General features: G+C 42.3%; 2 protein-coding genes across 8 annotated transcripts; one reads left to right on the top strand and one right to left on the bottom strand.

The window, feature by feature from the left end:
- Positions 1-2,028: 2,028 nt before the first annotated feature.
- Positions 2,029-7,588, top strand: LOC133908934 (DNA-(apurinic or apyrimidinic site) endonuclease, chloroplastic-like). Of its 5 annotated transcripts, XM_062351165.1 has the most exons (9): positions 2,029-2,215; positions 4,537-4,858; positions 4,976-5,083; positions 5,234-5,371; positions 5,467-5,514; positions 5,736-5,816; positions 6,694-6,847; positions 7,192-7,238; positions 7,324-7,588. In XM_062351165.1, exons 2-9 carry the CDS (start codon positions 4,586-4,588, stop codon positions 7,336-7,338), a joined length of 864 nt encoding a protein of 287 aa, XP_062207149.1. In that variant the 5' UTR covers positions 2,029-2,215; positions 4,537-4,585; the 3' UTR covers positions 7,339-7,588. The 5 variants fall into 5 exon arrangements, with proteins under 5 accessions (XP_062207149.1, XP_062207148.1, XP_062207150.1 ...); XM_062351164.1 differs by lacking the exons at positions 7,192-7,238; positions 7,324-7,588 and adding an exon at positions 6,930-7,165; XM_062351163.1 differs by having other exon boundaries at positions 2,030-2,215; positions 4,523-4,858; positions 7,192-7,588.
- A 612-nt stretch (positions 7,589-8,200) lies between these two features.
- Positions 8,201-13,948, bottom strand: LOC133908933 (uncharacterized). Of its 3 annotated transcripts, XM_062351161.1 has the most exons (3): positions 13,490-13,948; positions 11,002-11,097; positions 8,201-9,559 (listed from the first exon to the last, which is right to left on the bottom strand). In XM_062351161.1, exon 3 carries the CDS (start codon positions 9,462-9,464, stop codon positions 8,598-8,600), a length of 867 nt encoding a protein of 288 aa, XP_062207145.1. In that variant the 5' UTR covers positions 9,465-9,559; positions 11,002-11,097; positions 13,490-13,948; the 3' UTR covers positions 8,201-8,597. The 3 variants fall into 3 exon arrangements, with proteins under 3 accessions (XP_062207145.1, XP_062207144.1, XP_062207143.1); XM_062351160.1 differs by lacking the exon at positions 11,002-11,097; XM_062351159.1 differs by lacking the exon at positions 11,002-11,097 and having other exon boundaries at positions 13,472-13,948.
- Between the last annotated feature and the right edge of the window lie 4,166 nt (positions 13,949-18,114).

The raw sequence follows: 18,114 nt of genomic DNA on the forward strand, positions 1-18,114 counted from the left end.
CGTATGGCCTAATTTAAGCGTTCTAAAATAATAAAGCATGTGCTAATCAAATTGGCTCTACGACACTCCATTTGGATGACATTTGCTGGATTACATCGGATAGTGCTGATGCGCAGTTGTGGTTTTATTTTGGCAAATGCAGACGATCTTGGAGAGTCCCTTAGTTGGATCACGATTGTGTGACGTGTTTCAGTAGTTGACATTCAAGTAGGTTGTTCTTTTCGCTTGTATAGTACTACTATAATCAGTTCAAGCTCATAAACTGCTTGCTTCGATCTCAAAATTTACTACTTCATCACATCGGCGAGCAGCTGGAGGGACATGGTCACATGGAGACTGGAGTCTGGGCAGGCGGTGGCCCAAACTCATTCAGTTGGCCTTGATTTGATTTGGAAGGATTAGGCCTTTTGCAAGTATAAAATCAAAATTGGCCACAACAAATACAAGCACAATTCTCTGAGATAGCCAGAGTTTTCCCTTGAGGTGGAGTCCTTAAATCAAAGTGGGTTCCAGCCTAGTGCAAACGAATTGAAACTTGATCAGCGGCGGAAGTGCAGAAGAAGAGAGATGGGTCCATTGATGGTAAATCCGGGGTTGCCGGCTGATCAGCCATTAGCGTCGTCCTCCTCGCGCAGCCATTGAAACCAGGACGAGGAGACAACGAGCAGCTTGATCAAAACAAAAGGACCAACCAAGCGCCCAAGGTCGCTGCGGAAGAAGCTGTTGAGTCTCCGAGAGGGAGACGGCGTCGCCATAGCGGCGGGACTGGGCCCAGTCGTGGAGACTGATGAGTGGGGCTGCTTTTCAGAGGCCCAACAGATAGTGGAACAGCAGGTGCGGTCTCGGCAGAGCGTGATCAGGAGTCATCTCGCCCGCTAAAGCGAGATCTAACGGCGAGAGGGTGACCAGGACGATTCTCGGTATCCCCGAACAGAGAATTCAACGCAAAGAAGGGTCTCCGTTGCAAAACGTCCCTCCACCTGTCTACCAGTCCACTGCTCGACCCTTTTTACTTTTTTATTTCGAAAATAAAAAAATAAAAATATGTGTCTATTTAAAAAATTACAGAAGTAGACTACTATTTAAAATAAAAAATATTGCATTCTATTATTTTCAAAATTCAAACCACTATCAAAGTAGTCATAGAAAATTCTGAAAAAATTAGTGGTGTAGAGGTTACTATTATTTAGCTCTGCAAAAAATAAAAATAAAAATATGATTTGTATAGTGAGAAATAAAAAAGCCGTAATTGTTTGAGTTGTAATTTTTTAAAGAGCTAGATTATAACATCTACATCATATATTTTTTCAGAATTTTTTATGACTATTTCAATAGTATTTTAAATTTTTGAGAGAATTGAAATGTTGTTTTTTATTTACTTTTAACATGTCGTGTGTTGGAAAAGTGACATGAGCCTGGTTTTTATTTTTTTATTTTCGACATCTAAAAAAACACACTACTTTGCTCCAAAGTTTTTAGGATCGAGATCTAGGATTTTTTTCACCAAACAGTATCAGATTGTCAGATCCTATGAGTTTTTTATTTTTAAAGTTTAATTTATTTTTTATAATAAAAATATATTTAACAAGCATGAAGCATCATTAAATATATGTTCTAAAGATACAGACTAATAAAACATATTAGATTAAACTAATAAAACTTAATTATGCAGAGATGTTACTGAATTTTAAATATTGACAATTTGTTGTTAGGATCGGGATCCTATATAGTATCTTAGTAATTTTGTATAATCATATAATTTTTTATTTAATATCATAACACTATGAATTTAAGATACATAATAAAATTAATATTATTTTGACTTTATAGTATAGTAGGATTGTAAAATTTTATGAGCTGTATCGGATCCTGCCAACCTTGCTCCGCTCTGCTCGGATGTGCTTGGACTGCGGCAACTTGTTCGGTCGGTTCGCAGGGGTGTGCCGCTGCCACTCATGTGGATGGGCTGGGCCACGGCACCGACATTAGTCGGCCTCTACCTCAAGGCCCGTGGAGTGACGTCATCCTCTGCCGCCGCCACGCTCCTCTGCTACCTCCAGCCGTTCCGTCCCGCGAGATATATGCGTGCGCCGAGGGAGCCGCGCTGAGGGACATCAGAAAACACATCCGCAAGTTCGTTGCGGTAAAGACCTCGAGTTAGTTCGGCGGCGCAGTCGTCGCCGTCGGCCACAGAGAAGACGGAGTTTCTCAGGCTGTACGTTTCTCTCTATCTCTCTATCTCTCTCTGCCTTTTTTTTGGGGGGATATCCTAAACTGAAGTCTCCGTGAATGCTGGGAGAAAGACGACGGCGCTGGATTTTCTTTCACGGCCCCTTATCCCGCCTTTGTTGGATTTCCTTAAAGTAGAAGTGATTTCTTTCTTTCTTGTGTATGACGGTGTGGAATCGTGTAGATTTTGGATTAGGAAATATTATTGTGATGAAATCCCTCTGCTTATGGGCGATCGGAGCCGTAATTTTTATGAGGTCGTGTTCTTATTTGGGAACTGAGTAGCAGATGCGTACTTTTTGGTGGGAGATCATGTGTCTGATTAGTTCTTTTATTTTTCTCAATGGTGCTTTGGTTCAAATTCGCTATGACCATAAGGTTTTCCGCATGAAGTTGCCTTTTTCCCGCATTTTTTTTCACAGAATCGCTTGATTTCAGATGAATAATTTTCTTGATCAACTGTCACCTACATTATTGCTTGGTATGGCGTTAGCCTTGTCATTCCAATTCGAAAAAAAAAAAAAACTTGTCATTCAAAGATACACTATACAACTTTTGCATGAGTTGTGCACTTGTGCTCCTTATGGTTGCATCGGTGGAATTTTCTTCATTGATCCTCCGTGCATAGCATCATATCAGTAGTGTAATTTTGCAATGGTTAGGACCAACCAACAATTTCTACTCGAATTCACCTGATCAACTATGTAGAAACAAATCACTAGTCATATGGATCATGTTCTTATTTTATATTCTGTTTGTGTCCTTTGACGATTTGGTGCCTCCTTTGATGCAATAATCCTGCATTTTGTAAAAGAAAAAGTCAATTTTACTCCCCAAACTATGTCGTTGGTCTATTTTACTCCCCTGAACTATCAATACCGGATCACTTTCTTCGAGCTGGTTCCGAAAGTGGTTTTGTTGACGTGGCTGCCATGTCACTCTATTTTTTACCACGTGGCTGCCATGTCATATATACCTCTCTCTCTTTTCCATTCTTCTTCCCACTTGAAGCAGAGAGAGGGGGGCGATGGGCTTAGCAGCAGCACACGGGAATGGCGCGCGTACAACGAGCGGAAGCACGGCGCGACAGCATGGCGCGGCCGAGCGGTGTGTGCTAGGGGCACAGAGATGCTATCGGTGCCCATGCGTGGCTCAGCGGTGTCAGTAGAGAAGAGCAGAGCGAGCGGCGCAAGCGAGCGGAGGAGCAGCGGTGCGCCGGGACACACTTGCGACGTACCACATGCGCGCCCCGTCCCGCGCCTCCTCTGCTTCTGCTCCGCTCTGACGTCGACCGGCACCACCTCCAACCACATGTGGAACACCACACCAGAGCACAACGTAAAGAGCCGTTGCCGAAGGGAGAAGCGTCGCTCGAGCAAATACATTGTGCCTGAGCCTAGATCCACCCATCTCGAGCCACTGCATCACTACTTCCCCGAGCCAATCGAGCCCGTGGTAAGCTTCGCGGGGTCGCTCTTCCTCTTCCGCGTGCATCCTTTTGGCTCTGGCCAGACGCCAGCATGCCTCTCTGCGGGCGCAGCATGCCGCTGTGCCACCTTTTCCTCCTCCGACCCTCTCCAGCCGAGGCCGCCCAGCTTGAACCCCGCCGTCGGCTTGGACCCGGATTGCTCAGGCCCCTTGTGTGCCACCGACCACCGCTTGGTCGATCCACCGCCGCCCCCTCTCTCTTTGTGCCATTGCTCCTCCACGCCGTCCTGATAGCACGAGGCCGCACTGCCCGCGCGTGTCGCCGCTGGCCCTTGCTCCGCTCGCTTGCGCCGCCCATGCTCTGCTCTTCCCTACCGACACTGCTGAGCCGCGCACGAGCGCCAATAGCACCTCCGCACCCCCAGCGCACACCACTCAGCCATGCCGTGCCAACGCACTGTGCTGTCGCTCGCCGTATGCGTGTCGTTCCCGCATGCTGCTGCTGAGCCCGCTCGGTCGAGCTGTCGTCTCCACCCCCCCCCCCCGTCCCTCTCTCTACTTCGGGTGGGAAGAAGAAAGGAAAAAAGAGAGAGATATGATGTGGTAGCCACGTGGTAAAAAACAGGTGATGTGGTAGCCACGTCAAGAAAACCACTTCTTCAACCAACTCAGGGGGTAAAGTGATCCGGTATTGATAGTTCGAGAGAGGAAAATGGACAGTTTAATAGTTTAGGGGGTTATCCAGATCAACGACATAGTTCGGGGGAGTAAAATGGACTTCTTCCTTTTGTAAACAATGTTCAGTTTAGTGCTATTTTCACAAGACAAATTGGTGAAAGATCTAGCTCCTGTGTTTTTTCTGAAGTCTTGTTCCTGCAGTCGTGGCTGCCTGATTCCTGGAATCAAGCAGATCGTTACATCGACAAAGATGATGAGCACAACAGCTTTTCAGCGTGGATATCCTACCCGGAGGTGTGAGCCCTGGACTCGGCTTACCCACAGAGAGAGATTACCAGAATGGTTCGCATACAATCCAAGAACCATGAGACCTTCACCGCTTAGCAACGATACCAAGTGCATGAAGATTCTGTCCTGGAATGTTAATGGACTGCAAGCTGTTGTAGAGTCAGGATTTTCTGCACCTGAATTGGCTTGCAGGGAGGATTTTGACGTGTTATGCCTCCAAGAGACTCACTTGGAGGCAAGTTTTGGTGTTTCCATCACTAAATTCTTTGTATATGCAGCTACCTCTCTTTTTTTTTTTTCTGATGGGTTGTGGGTTGCTTTAGTAATGACCATGTTTTCATTCTGTTTTCAGGAGAGGGATGTTGAGTATTTTAAGAACCTGATAGAAGACTATGATAGCAGCTATTGGTCATGCAGTGTCTCAAGGCTTGGTTATTCAGGAACTGCAGTAATTTCGCGGGTATGTTCTTGCTGTGGTTAATGCCCAACACCTCCCTTTTATCCATAAAAGTGAAGTATGCATTTCACTAAATTTAAATCTCTATAGCGAATCAATTGATACAGAGTAGATCTAAACCTCTCTTTGCTTGTTCTTCCATTGCCTTAATAGGTGAAACCAATCTCTGTCCAATACGGACTTGGCATACCAGCACATGATCAGGAAGGCAGGCTTATTACTTTGGAGTTTGATGATTTTTACTTGGTAAATGCTTACGTCCCAAATTCTGGCCGTGGTTTACAAAGACTGGTAATGAATGATCTTCTTTTTCATTATTACAGTTGATTTTTGTATGTTGTGCTGCAATTGCTACCAATTTTGTTTTCTTGCATCTTGATCTTCAGAATTACAGGGTCGATACCTGGGATCCATCCTTTAGCAACTACATAAAGGTGCATCCACTTAGCTTTCCAATGACATTTTCTATTTGACACCTAAAAATCATGTGTTGTAATTCACACTAGTATGACCCGTTGTTCACTTTTTCTATCATTGAGGATTTATACTGCGTTTATATGCTGTTGTGCATCATATCTCATACAACAACTTCACTATGTGTTCATTAAAATATTACTTTGCAAAGCGCAATTGAGGTATGCCTTTTGGTCTGTAGAAACTGGAAGGTTCCAAACCAGTAATTGTTGCTGGTGATCTTAACTGTGCTCGCCAAAGTATTGACATTCACAATCCTCCAGTAAGTTCTCTTTTGTATTTGCATAATCTTCAATTAAAAGTTTTATCCAAATGTTTGAGCATGCTGCTGTTCATTTTGTCACGGTCTTCGTCAATGGCAGTATATCATCAGAAACAAATGGACCTTCTTGGGATATATGTGCATTGTTATATTTCGCCTGTCTTTTAGTTCTCACATCGTCTCATGAGAGTTATTCTAAACTCTAGAGAAAATGTGAAGATATATAGGTAGGTATACCACATTGGAGTCAGACACAACTTGTATTAGGCTGTTCTTCCATGTCAGGTACTTTAGCAGTGTATTTTGATGTGAAACATAATTGCCTCGTGAAGTCCTTATGAACATTATTCTCTTGACCTTTTAATCCTCTGACTTGTATGATTCCTTAATTTCGACAGCAATGAGAAAATTTCTGAGCAACTAAAAAGTGTATCTTACCTTGTTAGGGATCAGATAAGGACATTTACTTCTGTACAGAATACTCTGAAATGCTTTAAGATCTGTCCATGAGCAAGCTACTACTATGTTTTATAGGGACATATAGCTTATAATCTTTTTCAGTATAGACAAAAGAAAATATACCAGAAGGCTCAGCTGACTATAAAAAGAACATAGAAGTTTGCTTATAGACATGGCCAGAATCTGACATCAAAGCATAGCCTAGAACCTATGTTTTCCATTGCTTAATATTTAATAGGCTACTGCTAAAAGTTAAACAAGGAATGTTCCCGTTTGCCATTTGGTTAATATCATTTGATCACAAAACAGTTAATGTTGTTTCAGAATTCCCATTGGAAACTTTTGAGCTTTCTTTTTTGTTTCACTAGTCCCTTGATGTAGCCCGTAGGTGGATGATAACTTCAACACTGTTTTTCAGGCAAAAACCGAGTCTGCAGGTTTCACAATTGAAGAGAGGGAATCATTTGAGAGAAACTTTTCTAGCAAAGGCCTTATTGATACTTTCCGAAAACAACACCCGAATGCTGTGGCCTACACCTTCTGGGGTGAAAACCAGCGCATTACCAACAAAGGTACGGCACTTCATTGGTGATCAACGAGCTACTTAATTTCATAAATATGGCCATGTTTGCATTGTTGTGCTTCCTTTTTCAGATCAAATTATATTGAAGGAGCAGTCCCCCAGGCCCCATATTACAAATTATGGATCGCTATTGTGTGTAACAAACCGCTACTAGTAATAGTATCTTTCCAACTTAAAGTTTGTTAAACTGGGAGGGAGGGAACCAAAGAGATTTCTCATAGAAGAAAAAAGAACTAGCTCTTCTTTTCAAAACTTTTAAAGGCAATCAAAGTTTTTTTTTTCTTATTGGAAATGTAAAATTACCTGTTTCACCTTTTGTTGTTCATCTTACAGGTTGGAGACTGGATTACTTTCTTGCATCAGAGTCTATTGCCAACAAGGTCCATGATTCTTACATTCTACCAGATGTATCGTTCAGCGATCATAGTCCAATTGGCCTTGTACTGAAGCTGTAGACCCTGATAGGACTCTCAGCGATGATAACTGAAGCATGAAGGCCAAGCTACTTCGAATCATCCTCAATAAAAGGCTTGCAGAAGATTTGCTTATCCTGGCTGAAACTATTCAAATTCAGGTGGTGATAGTAGATGTCGTATTCACGTTGTGTTCATGGAATTAAAGGATAGCCGATGTCGTTCTTCAGATATCTTGTGAATACATTCCGCCAAAAAAATGTACATATCCGCGGCCATCACTTCGCAAGTTTGCATCATGAATTTACGGTGCTATATGTGCTATGTGCTATACTTCTAATGAGAAGGAACCATCACACCAGGCTAAGGGTGGGTCTGCTTAGCCCTCCTATATGCAGATCTCCTCATTAAGCTGCACCCTGTGTTAAAATGAGACTTATACGATGTCAATTATTGACATTATGCTGGTTTCTTGTTGAAGTTTTATAGAAATTTTGGTCGTGTATACTAAGCTTTTGTGCCGCATTACATCACAAATCCATCAGCTCCGGCCTTATAATCCGGACGATAGCCTAGCCAGTTACAAGTTACGACGCACCCAGCTCAAGTGGCGCAGCTCTTTGGCAATTGGCATCGAAAGCAAGCATCTTATACGGTCTAGTATGGTCATCGTCCCATCCGAACCAAGTGATCCCGCATCTACTACTGTCTGAATCATTTGCTATATCACACTGACGTCAGTTGAATTACAAGTAACAAGCTACAACTACAAGCGTTGATCCTGGTTCTGAACATGTCCATTTCTTTTTTGAACACAGAGCATAGCACAGGAAACGGGTAATAGAATATAACAAGGAAAATCGCAGGACCCAGCAAAGCATGATAGATATCTATGCAAGACATGAGATCAAGCTGTTATTCCTGTCATCAGAATACGAACATCCTAAACTTAAAATTCACTCGAAAACAATTGTTTGTACCACCACGGAAGATATAATTAAACAGGTACTATCTTCATTCTCACTACTGCAACATTGAAGCTGCAATACAGCAAGTAAACAAAATCTAATGAGCTCAAGACATGTACATATACACAACGGGTGCAATGGCTCAACAAAACCGTCACTAGATTGGTAGTTAGTCCTATCTACAGCAGCTTCAAAGAGGGAACATAATTTACAGGATTCTCTGCTAGCTCTATTCTACCTCATCCGAAGATGTCCACCATTACTGTTACTGGTGTAAAATGACACCTCCAAAGCGACGAAGAGCCTGACAGAGAGGGGATCTTGACATCTGCTCTCAATGCTGCAAGCCCCTTCTGACTCACATAGCTAGTGACTGCTTGGCATAGCCAGCCTGCTCATAAGAGTAAGGCATGCCATTTCTTATTCGGCAGTTCGTCCAGCCATTATCTGCGCCGCTGTGCCCATCTGAGTGGTACTTTGATTTAATGGGCTTTGCACTAATTGGGCCTCCTCTATCTCTATTCCTGCTGTTCCTTCTACCTGACTCGGTGTTTCGCCTTCTCCAGTGTCCATATAACATGCCCTGGCTGTCAGACGCATCATAGCTATCTCTATGGTTCTCCCATGAATCGGTCTGAGTAGCTGCAGAACCCCAACCATAATCATGTTTCCATGCATCCTGGGAGTCATCCTTCATGTTCCAGTTGGCAATGCAGGGATTGGTCTGCTCCCTCCAGCTGCTGGTTTGACCTTGCTGTTCCACGTACACGTCCCAATTGCCTGAGTTTTGTTGAACAATTGTTTGAGCAGGTTGCTTGACATAAGAACCCCAATGTTCTGAGATTTGCTCACAATTTACTTCGATAGGCTGTTCCAAATGATTAACCCAGTTTACAGAGAGCTGCTGACCCAGAGTGTTGCTTGTTTCCGTATCACCCCATCCTGTAACCGGAACTGGCTTGTCCGTGAAAATAAAGGAGTCCCAGTCATCAGGAACAGCATTATCCTTTCTGGGAACAGGCCGGCGTGACCTCTCCAGATCAGCCACCAATTCAGGATCAACATGTTCGTCTGGGTTGACCATGTCAATATACATGTTTGGGTCAGGCAAAGGGATATCGCAAGGTTGACCATGATATAAAGCACAGAAGCGGGCCTTGGCATCTTTAAAAGCTTCGAATGCAGCTGAATCATCCCAGTCAACTACACTTTTGTACAGTGACATCAATCTCTTGGTCTCACACAGTTTACCCCAGGGGATAGCACAGACATCAGTGCAAAATTTCTTCTCCCACAACGGAACTGAGAAATTTCCACCGCCTGAAAATCACATATAAACCATGATTTATGAGCACATAGAACTAATCTGTGCTGACAAAAAAGAACCTCTGTTCGTTACTAGAGTTACAACATCACAATACTGGGCTTGGTATGTAAGAATACTGTTCAGAAGAAATACTAAAACTGGAATAAGGCAGCAACAAATAACAGAACGAAATAAGTAGATCACCAACAATATAGCAGGCAGTAATTTATGCAGACAAAAGGAAAAGGCTATGGATATTTTGCTTAAATGCTAGCAAAACATTGTGAACAACAGTACAACATACAAATTTGAGATGACCAAAACACTAGATCGTAAAACAAGTATGTAGCGCTAATAAAACTGTAAAGCATCTGTGAAACTGAGTGGTGATTACGGTTTATCTAGAAAAACTAAGTTCAGGTTCAGCTTAGGTCAGTCATAGAGATCGAAATAAGTTGAGTAAATTGCACCAATCGATTTGGCTTGAAAGTGCTAAATTCCATCACTTTTTAGCATGGCATGTATGTTCTAAGTTGTAACTAACATGGTCTCATCTTCGCATAACCGTGCTAAAAAATCACAATATGGATCAAAGCAGTATCAAATTGTAGCACTTATCTGAAATCTTGATGTCAGGCAAGAAATATATATTAGGTATGATAGAAATTTAGGGTACTAATAAGCTCATGACAAGACAAAGAGGTTAGTTTCTGAAGAACACGTCCAATGCTGTAGCTGCGAGTTGCAACAGATATTCAGTTCCTACTCGAGCTCTGGCAAGGGGTGTAGGTGTGCAGATAAACAGTTTACCACAATCCAATCACAGGGTTTCAAAATGTTGTAATGTCATTTATAATTTCAACCCAATAGTGATCCAATTTGCAAAGTGCGCTATTATATCAGCATTCTTGCAAAAATGGAGTAGTGTACCCTTAAGAGTACGCAATATTATATGACATTGTCGAGCACACTCATCAACTCAGCAAAAATACTCAGGGTGCATTCAAGACGCCAAGGCAGTAGAGGTGGCATGCATAAATAAGTTACTAAATAACTTGGTACAATTCCTTCAACGATCCTATCCGATTCAATGCAAGTTTCCTAAAAACAAATCTTACCCTCCCACGTCATTTTCGTAACAGAGTTACATCCTCCGACAGAATGTACTACATCCGTTCTCAAATAGATGTCATTTTAGTAACTTGATTTTGTTCTCAAATAGATGTCATTTTAGGTTTTCAAGGTGGTGTTTTACTAGAGAGCTCATATTAAAAGCTATTAAAAAGTGGAGTTTCAATTCAATGAGAGTGATGGATTGGTGGCTTATGTGTCATTGATTGAATGTGGGAGAAATCAAGAGGCGTAAACATGTCATGCATGAAAGAATTTATTGCAACTTTGTTCTGTATGCCGAAGCCTAAAATGACATCTAAAAGAAAACGGAGGTAGTACCTACCACATCGGCGCACTGCCACACCAATCCCTCCTCAACACAGCTCTCAATATCATCACCAAGCTACTTGTGAATAGACTCCAAGCTAGGATCACAGAGCTGGTACACAAGAATCAATACGGATTCATCAAAGGAAGAGCTATTCAAGATTGTCTCGACTAGGCTTTTAAATACATACACCAATGCCACCGGTCCAAACAACACCTGGTGATCATTAAATTGGACTTTGAAAAGGCGTTCGACACTGTTGATCATAATATTATCCTCAAGATGTTGGAGGTTCTAGGTTTCAGTGACAAATGGATAGCTTGGATCATTACAATTCTCTCCTTGGTTCATCTTTAGTGTTGCTCAATGGGGTTCCTGGGAAATCCTTTCACTATAAAAGAGGAGTTAGGCAGGGAGACCCCCTTTCCCCCTACTTTTTGTCTTAGCAGCAGACCTCCTGCAGTATATTATCAATGAGGCTAGAGCGAGAGGGCTGCTGACTCTTCCTCTCAACCTACTACACACAAATGATTTTCTTATCATTCAGTATGCGGATGATACGATCATTATTATGAAAGCAGATCAAAGAGAAGTATTCTACCTAAGAGCTTGCTTAACAACTTCTCTCAAACCACAGTGCTCAAGTGAACTTTGCCAAATCCGGCCTAGTGCCAATCAACTTGAATGAGGAAATGACCAAGCAGCTAGCGGGGGTCTTCGGTTGTTCTATTGGCAGCCTTCCGCTCATTTATCTGGGCCTCCTGATGGGTACAACTAGACCGAGGTTGGAAGATTTGACACCAATGATCGGTAAAATTGAAAGGAGGATCACGGCAACCTCTTCGCTACTAGGTCTTGCCGAAAGGCTCACACTTGTCAACTCAGCCCTCTCTTCACTCCCAACGTACACCATGTATACCTTCAAGTTGCCTAAGAAAGTCAGTGAAGTCATTGACATGGCTAGAAGAAATTGTCTTTGGAGGGGACTTGATGGGTCTGCAAAAGATAAAGCCCTAGTGGCTTGGAAGAGAGTCTGTGCCCCCAAGGACAAGGACGGGTTGCAGGTTCTTAACCTAGGCCTACAAAACAAAGCATTGCTGCTCAAACATCTGCACAAGTTCTACAATAAGGTTGACAACCCTTTAGGTCAATCAGATCTGGAACACTCACTACAGGAATGGCAAGAATCCCTCATGCTTCTCCAGCTAAAGGTTCGTTCTGGTGGATCGATATCATGAGTTTTAAGGATCACTTCAGAGGTATTGCGTCTGCATCTCTGGGGGATGGTTCAACCATCCTCCTTTGGCACGATGTCTGGAAGGATAACCCCTCAAATATCAGATGCAGCGTTTGTACTATTTTGCGAAGGATAAGAACACCTCTATCGCCAAGTTCCTATAGAGGGATTCACCAGAGAGAAATTTTTACACACCGCTTTCTCTACAAGCCTTTGAAGAACTCCATTATCTCTAACTGATGCTTTCGGGAGTTCATCATCAGAGCAACATTAAAGACTCCTGGACGTACTGCTGGGGGAATGGCAACTATCAGTCAACTAATATTTATAGGCTTCCATATCAAGCTATCTCGCCACCAGCTCCAATTCGAAATGTTTGGACTACAAAGTGTTCAAAAAAGATCAAAGTTTTCATGTGGTTACTCTTCAAGGACAGGCTAAACAAGAGGAATATTCTAAGAAGGAAAAACCAGAAAATGGAAGGCAATGACTACAAAGTCTTATGTGCCCTGAGGAGTGAAGAGACAGCCTTTCATCTGTTTTTTTCCTTCAGCTTGGCTTGCTGGTTAGAAATTGGGATCTCCTGGAATCGGACTGCAGAGTCCTTCTCAATGGTCCAGCAGGCTAACACTACTTTCCAGCAGCCTTTCTTCATGGAAATCTTTGCCATTGCTGCGTGGCAAATCTGGAAGTTGAGAAACGCCAAAATCTTCCAAAGGGAAAGGCCTTCCCCCAGAAATGGAATTATTAACTTTTGCGACTCGGTGCATGCGCAGATGCATAGAATGAGTGGCTCCCTGAACTCGTCGCTGTCTTTATGGACTAGTTCCTTCGTTTAGAGTTCCTCCAGATCGATCCTCCTCCTTTTTTTCTCTCTCCCTTTTATGGATTCTCTCTCTCTCTGTCTCCCTGAGGTTTTGTACAGCGTTCTTTTTGTTTGTATCTTTTACCTTCTTTTAACAAAATTGAGCAGTAGGGTGTTGCCCTATTGTGTTCGTTCAAAAAAAAAAATCACCAGAAACGGCACCACACACTGGCATGAGAGTCGTTGCCAGGGGCACATGGACGAAGAACAGAGGGTGGATTCGCTACCCAATCCGGACACATTTTAACATGTCAACTGTAAATTTCCAACACAGGAAACCACCCCAGGAACCGAGGAACGGCGCAACCCATCGAACCCAACCCAACCCAAACCGAAAGCAAGCAAGCAAAGCGTAAGTAGTAAGGCTTGTAAAAAGGACGGACAGCGATCGAGGAACGCACCGTGAGAGCGCGGCGGCCGCCGGGGCTTGCCGGGCTCCCAGTAGATCGGCCGTCTCTCCGCCATGGACGGCCCGCCGAGGACTCGAGCCCAGCTACCCGGGATCGAAGCTCTCCTCCCTCAGCCCCACCCACCAGAACACGCGGGAAAGGCGCTCGCGCCCAGCCACAGGACTCGCTCCGCGACGGGGCCGGAACCCCAGAGCGCGCGAACAGGACGCCTCCCGCAGGTTGCCGCCTCCCCTGAAACGGCGCGCCCGGTTATGTCGGCGGCTAAGGCGGTGGGAGCGGGACCGAGCCGATCCAAGGGTGGGAGGTGGGCTGTGGGCGGGCGAGGAGAGGAGGAGGAGGCGGTTTGCCGGTTTGGTGGGCGTCGTTGGTTTCGTTCGCAGCCGGCGCCGAGGAGAGCAAGCGGGAGGGGGGATTAAAAAAGGGAGGAAAAGAGGGATTTTTCTCCATGTGATTCTTCCACCCGCCAACACCTGCCTTTATTTAAGGGTTTGCTTTTGACCTCGCCTGTTCTTTTCTCACATTGGAATTCCTAAAAGTTGCATATGGCACGACAGGGTTCTTCGCTATTGTTACCGCAGTCGTGCTGGTTTGCTATTTTCGCTATATTTGCTTCAATCATTTTAGTCATGTACTGAACATTTATAAATAAAGATCGTGAGTTAGCATCATCCATTTATTTTGCAAAGAGTATCTTGTAGTTTTGTGGCGAGGAGTTAGTGCCTCCTATTCCATCTAATGATGTATGCAAGTAATGTATAGATGGAGGTTTTCTTTTCTACTCTCCAATTAAGAATATTTGATGTTTTAAATATAATATAGTCTTTGATATATAATTTTAATCATTATTTATAATAAAAATATGTTTATATAATTTAATAAGTTTATAATATTATAAAAGTATATTATATGATAAATCCACGTACATAATTTTTATGTTTTGAAACTAAATAATTCACAAGTTAGTGGTGGTCAAAGCTTTAAAAGTTTAACCAAACCTTTTCAAAGCGTCATGTATTTATAATGAGAAGGAATAATTCTATGCTTATTAGATTTTTAATATTATCACTAGCAGTTGACATTCGTCGACGTCACATCAGAGACTTAGTTTTATAGTCCCTAAGATTCTTCTTAACTCTCAGGTATCAAAATCGAAAGAAAACATCACATGACAAACAAGAAAAAGGCTAGACGTGCGAGAGATGAGGTGACGGGATGCCACGAGTAGCTAATAGCCATGACAGGAGGTGAAACTCGTGTGAATGGAGGGTGACGGGGAAGGAGCATGAGGATATGTGCGAGCAGCTAACAGTGTGTGAGCGGTAACAAACATATTCGTTTTTGATGTTTTTTAATGCAGAATTCTTAATTCTAAACTCAGAGACAATTCTGAACAAGTAGAGATGGTACTACGACTTTCTCTGCTTCTTCTTTTCTCTGTGCTCCAGTTTTGTTACTGACAGACCAGATATGACGCGGCAAAAACCAATGCCGTAGGTTGGTTGGGCTATGTGTCCAATTTTCCTTCCTCCTGGCTAGACCAGCCGACCTGTTTCTTTCAGCTCACGTTCGTCGGTATTAGAGGTACAAATGTACAATTGTCATGGGTCACCAATAAACAATGTGGGTCGTCGTACAGCTGAATTTTGGATAATAGCATGTCTTCATCAAACATATATTAATCGACGGCGTTCCTGTAGACACCGTAGCAGTGGGTCCCGCTCATATATACATATAGATACACTGATATGTATACATATATGTATATGTATATGTGTAGATATATATCTATACATTATATACATATAATTTTTATTTTCGAAAATTCTAGATAAAATATCGAAAGAAATATTAGTTATATTAATAAATCGGCTGATATAATCTAAAATGCAAAGAAAAATATCTAAAACTTAAAAAAAATATGAAACTGATTTTGGTTTTTATTACTTTCGTCTACATGTTAAAATTATATGCATGTATAAAAGTACTACTATTTTCTCTATAATTAAGTGAATGTGTTAAATATTGATATATTTATAAATAAATATTGAGATGTCCAAAATTGATGAATCTAATTTTTTTAGTCTTTTTTATCTTGCTCTGTAAAAAAAATAGATGCGACGTAGACGCGCTAATCAACCTATTACTTCTTAGTAGCCAAGGGTTTGTTGAACTGCTGAGAACTATATATCGTAAAGCGAAGGAAAATTGACATGATAGGTAGGTAGGTACAGAGATAATTCGCCACTCTCCCGTCAACAAATCCTTCGAAGAAAAAGAAACAAGACCAGGGAGAGCTAGAAACATATATCAAGGGGCCAACAAGTAACTCCACTTAGTTGAAGGGGGGCATATTAAACTAATTATGCTACTTTTGCCTAGTCAATAAAACAATAACTATACTTACAAGGGTGTTTATACAGCATAGGGCTGCCATGGCCCCTGCCAGCACCCCTCTAAGCTCCGTCCCTGAGTTACAAGACACACGACAGTTAGAGAGCATTTCTGCATGAAATAGCAGTACAATCAATTCCCACTGTTCAAAGCTGCCCTAACCCATGGCAATGGCATAAGAGTCCAGTCGATAATGACTTGAAACTTGACGCTATTCATTCTAGGTCTATCTCCACTGCAGGACCGAGGGTTAGTTGTGATAAGAAGACAGTACTTTTTTTTGGCATCGGTAGTGTGTGCAAAAAGAGGGTAGTAAGTCATAAAGGTGATGATCTAATTTTATAGTATATTATAAGAGGTAATTTTAAAGTCTATATTGTTATAGTCGATTTTTAAGCTTAATGTCAGACTTTAAGTAATAAAATATATTTTTTATATTGATTCTTCTCTCTTCCTTCCACCACTACCAATTATCACCAACCGTAGAACTTATGAAGAATCTTTTATTTCCAAGTGGAATCTACCTTAGAGTCCAGAATAAATGTCAAACGATAGTACAAGCAGATTTTAAACCAAACCAGCATACGTGATGCATCTTATAGTTTATTGAGACCTTAAACAGTAGTGATGTACTTAGCACTAAAAAGGCAGTACTGTACTACACTACTACTACACAGGTGCTCACCTGTATGCCATTTTGTACCATTTTGATGCGACATGGCACGAGCAGATCAGAGATGAAATTCTGAGCTGGCTGGAGCGAAGAACGTGGATCTACCAAGGTATACGCTCTACCCTACAGGGACGAACCACCTTGCTTTATGTGATCACTGATCCCCCACTAAAACTAAGCCAAAAGGCTCATGAAATCATCGACTAGAATCCTGCTACGAAATCTGAAAACTTCAGAGAAGGAAAGGCAGACACGACATTAATGATGCTCCGTCGCGTGCACACCTCCCGATAAAATTGGAGACGACGTCGAGTGAGCGACAGCGTTGAGTACTTGGTACTTGCCCTGCTGTACTTGCCTCGAGAAGAGGGGAGCAGCAGCCTTTCAGCCTGTGATCGCAGGGCAGAGCCTCCAGCAATCTTCGTTCGGTTGTTCGTCTCCGGTTCGTCGCTGGTCCTTTCGCCGTAGACCGAAACTGGCTCGTCCATGGTACCAGAATTGTACTCGTCGGTTACTTCATCAGACGTCAGTTGTCACTTCGCAGCGTCCAGTACAAGAACACGAACTGGTAGGCAGTTGAGTGGTTCTCTCGGTCGGAAGGATGAGCCGAACGCGAGAGCGACAGTGAAACTTCACGAGCGGATTGATCAACGAAGGCTGAGAGTGCAAGCTTGTGCTCGCTGTAACGTAGAACGTGAACTGAATCATGCAACCGCGCGAGTGGTAGGGGCTGGTAGCTGTAGGACGGGGTAGGAGAGGACGAGCACGACTTCGCCAAAGAAGACGACGCGACTTCGCTTGGCACGAGTTTGCAGACACGCAGGGGCTGTTAGACCAACCCAAGGGCTTTTCTTTAGGGTTTAGATTCTCATTAAATAAAGATTTTTATTTCTTTCAGTGTTTTAATAATTTTTCTTTACGATTTTCGTCATGAATGAATTCTCAAAATCATTCTCTTCACGACGAATTCTCTCTTTTCCCTTCGCGATTTCCCTCAAATGGAAGCTATTAGATACGAGAGAAAAATAAAAGGATTAGAAACGAGAAAGTAAATCGAAAAGTGAATGAAATGAAAAAAAAAAAAGATTGGAGATAATCTTAGGTTCATTACACACGTGACCTTACCAAAATTTGGTAATCCTAAAATACGAGTGACACCAGAATAATACTATCAGGATTGTAATCATACCAATTTATGGGCATTATCAAAGCATGGTAAGAAACAAGGTGTTTGGATTAATTATACTAAAACTTGTTAATATTGTGACCATGACATGTTAGATCCATATGTTATTAATATATTTTTATGTTAAAATATATCCAAATGAGATCTCATTTTGTAGATTTAATATTAAGGGATATTATGGCGCAAACCATTCATAAATCAGGGATACCATTTAAAAGATATTATCATTTGAAGTTTGGTAAATAATTTTTTTGACTTCGTGCACCCATTAGGCAGCTGCCACCTACTGCCTACTTTCTTTGGCACGCCAAAATGGGGGCGAGCGTTTTGCTCGTCCATGTTCTGTCATGCTTTCGCTATATACTA

This window comes from Phragmites australis, chromosome 2, assembly GCF_958298935.1.
Source record: "Phragmites australis chromosome 2, lpPhrAust1.1, whole genome shotgun sequence".
In the NCBI taxonomy this organism is placed as follows: domain Eukaryota; kingdom Viridiplantae; phylum Streptophyta; class Magnoliopsida; order Poales; family Poaceae; genus Phragmites; species Phragmites australis.

Coding starts and splice junctions, on each gene's coding strand:
- LOC133908934 (XM_062351163.1), top strand. CDS start 4,586: ATGATGAGCACAACAGCTTTTCAGCGTGGATATCCTACCCGGAGGTGT. Junction 5,515..5,735: donor CCTTTAGCAACTACATAAAG/GTGCATCCACTT, acceptor TTTGGTCTGTAG/AAACTGGAAGGTTCCAAACC. Junction 5,817..6,693: donor TTGACATTCACAATCCTCCA/GTAAGTTCTCTT, acceptor ACTGTTTTTCAG/GCAAAAACCGAGTCTGCAGG.
- LOC133908933 (XM_062351159.1), bottom strand. CDS start 13,553: ATGGCGGAGAGACGGCCGATCTACTGGGAGCCCGGCAAGCCCCGGCGG. Junction 9,560..13,471: donor CGGTGCGTTCCTCGATCGCT/GTCCGTCCTTTT, acceptor TGTGATTTTCAG/GCGGTGGAAATTTCTCAGTT.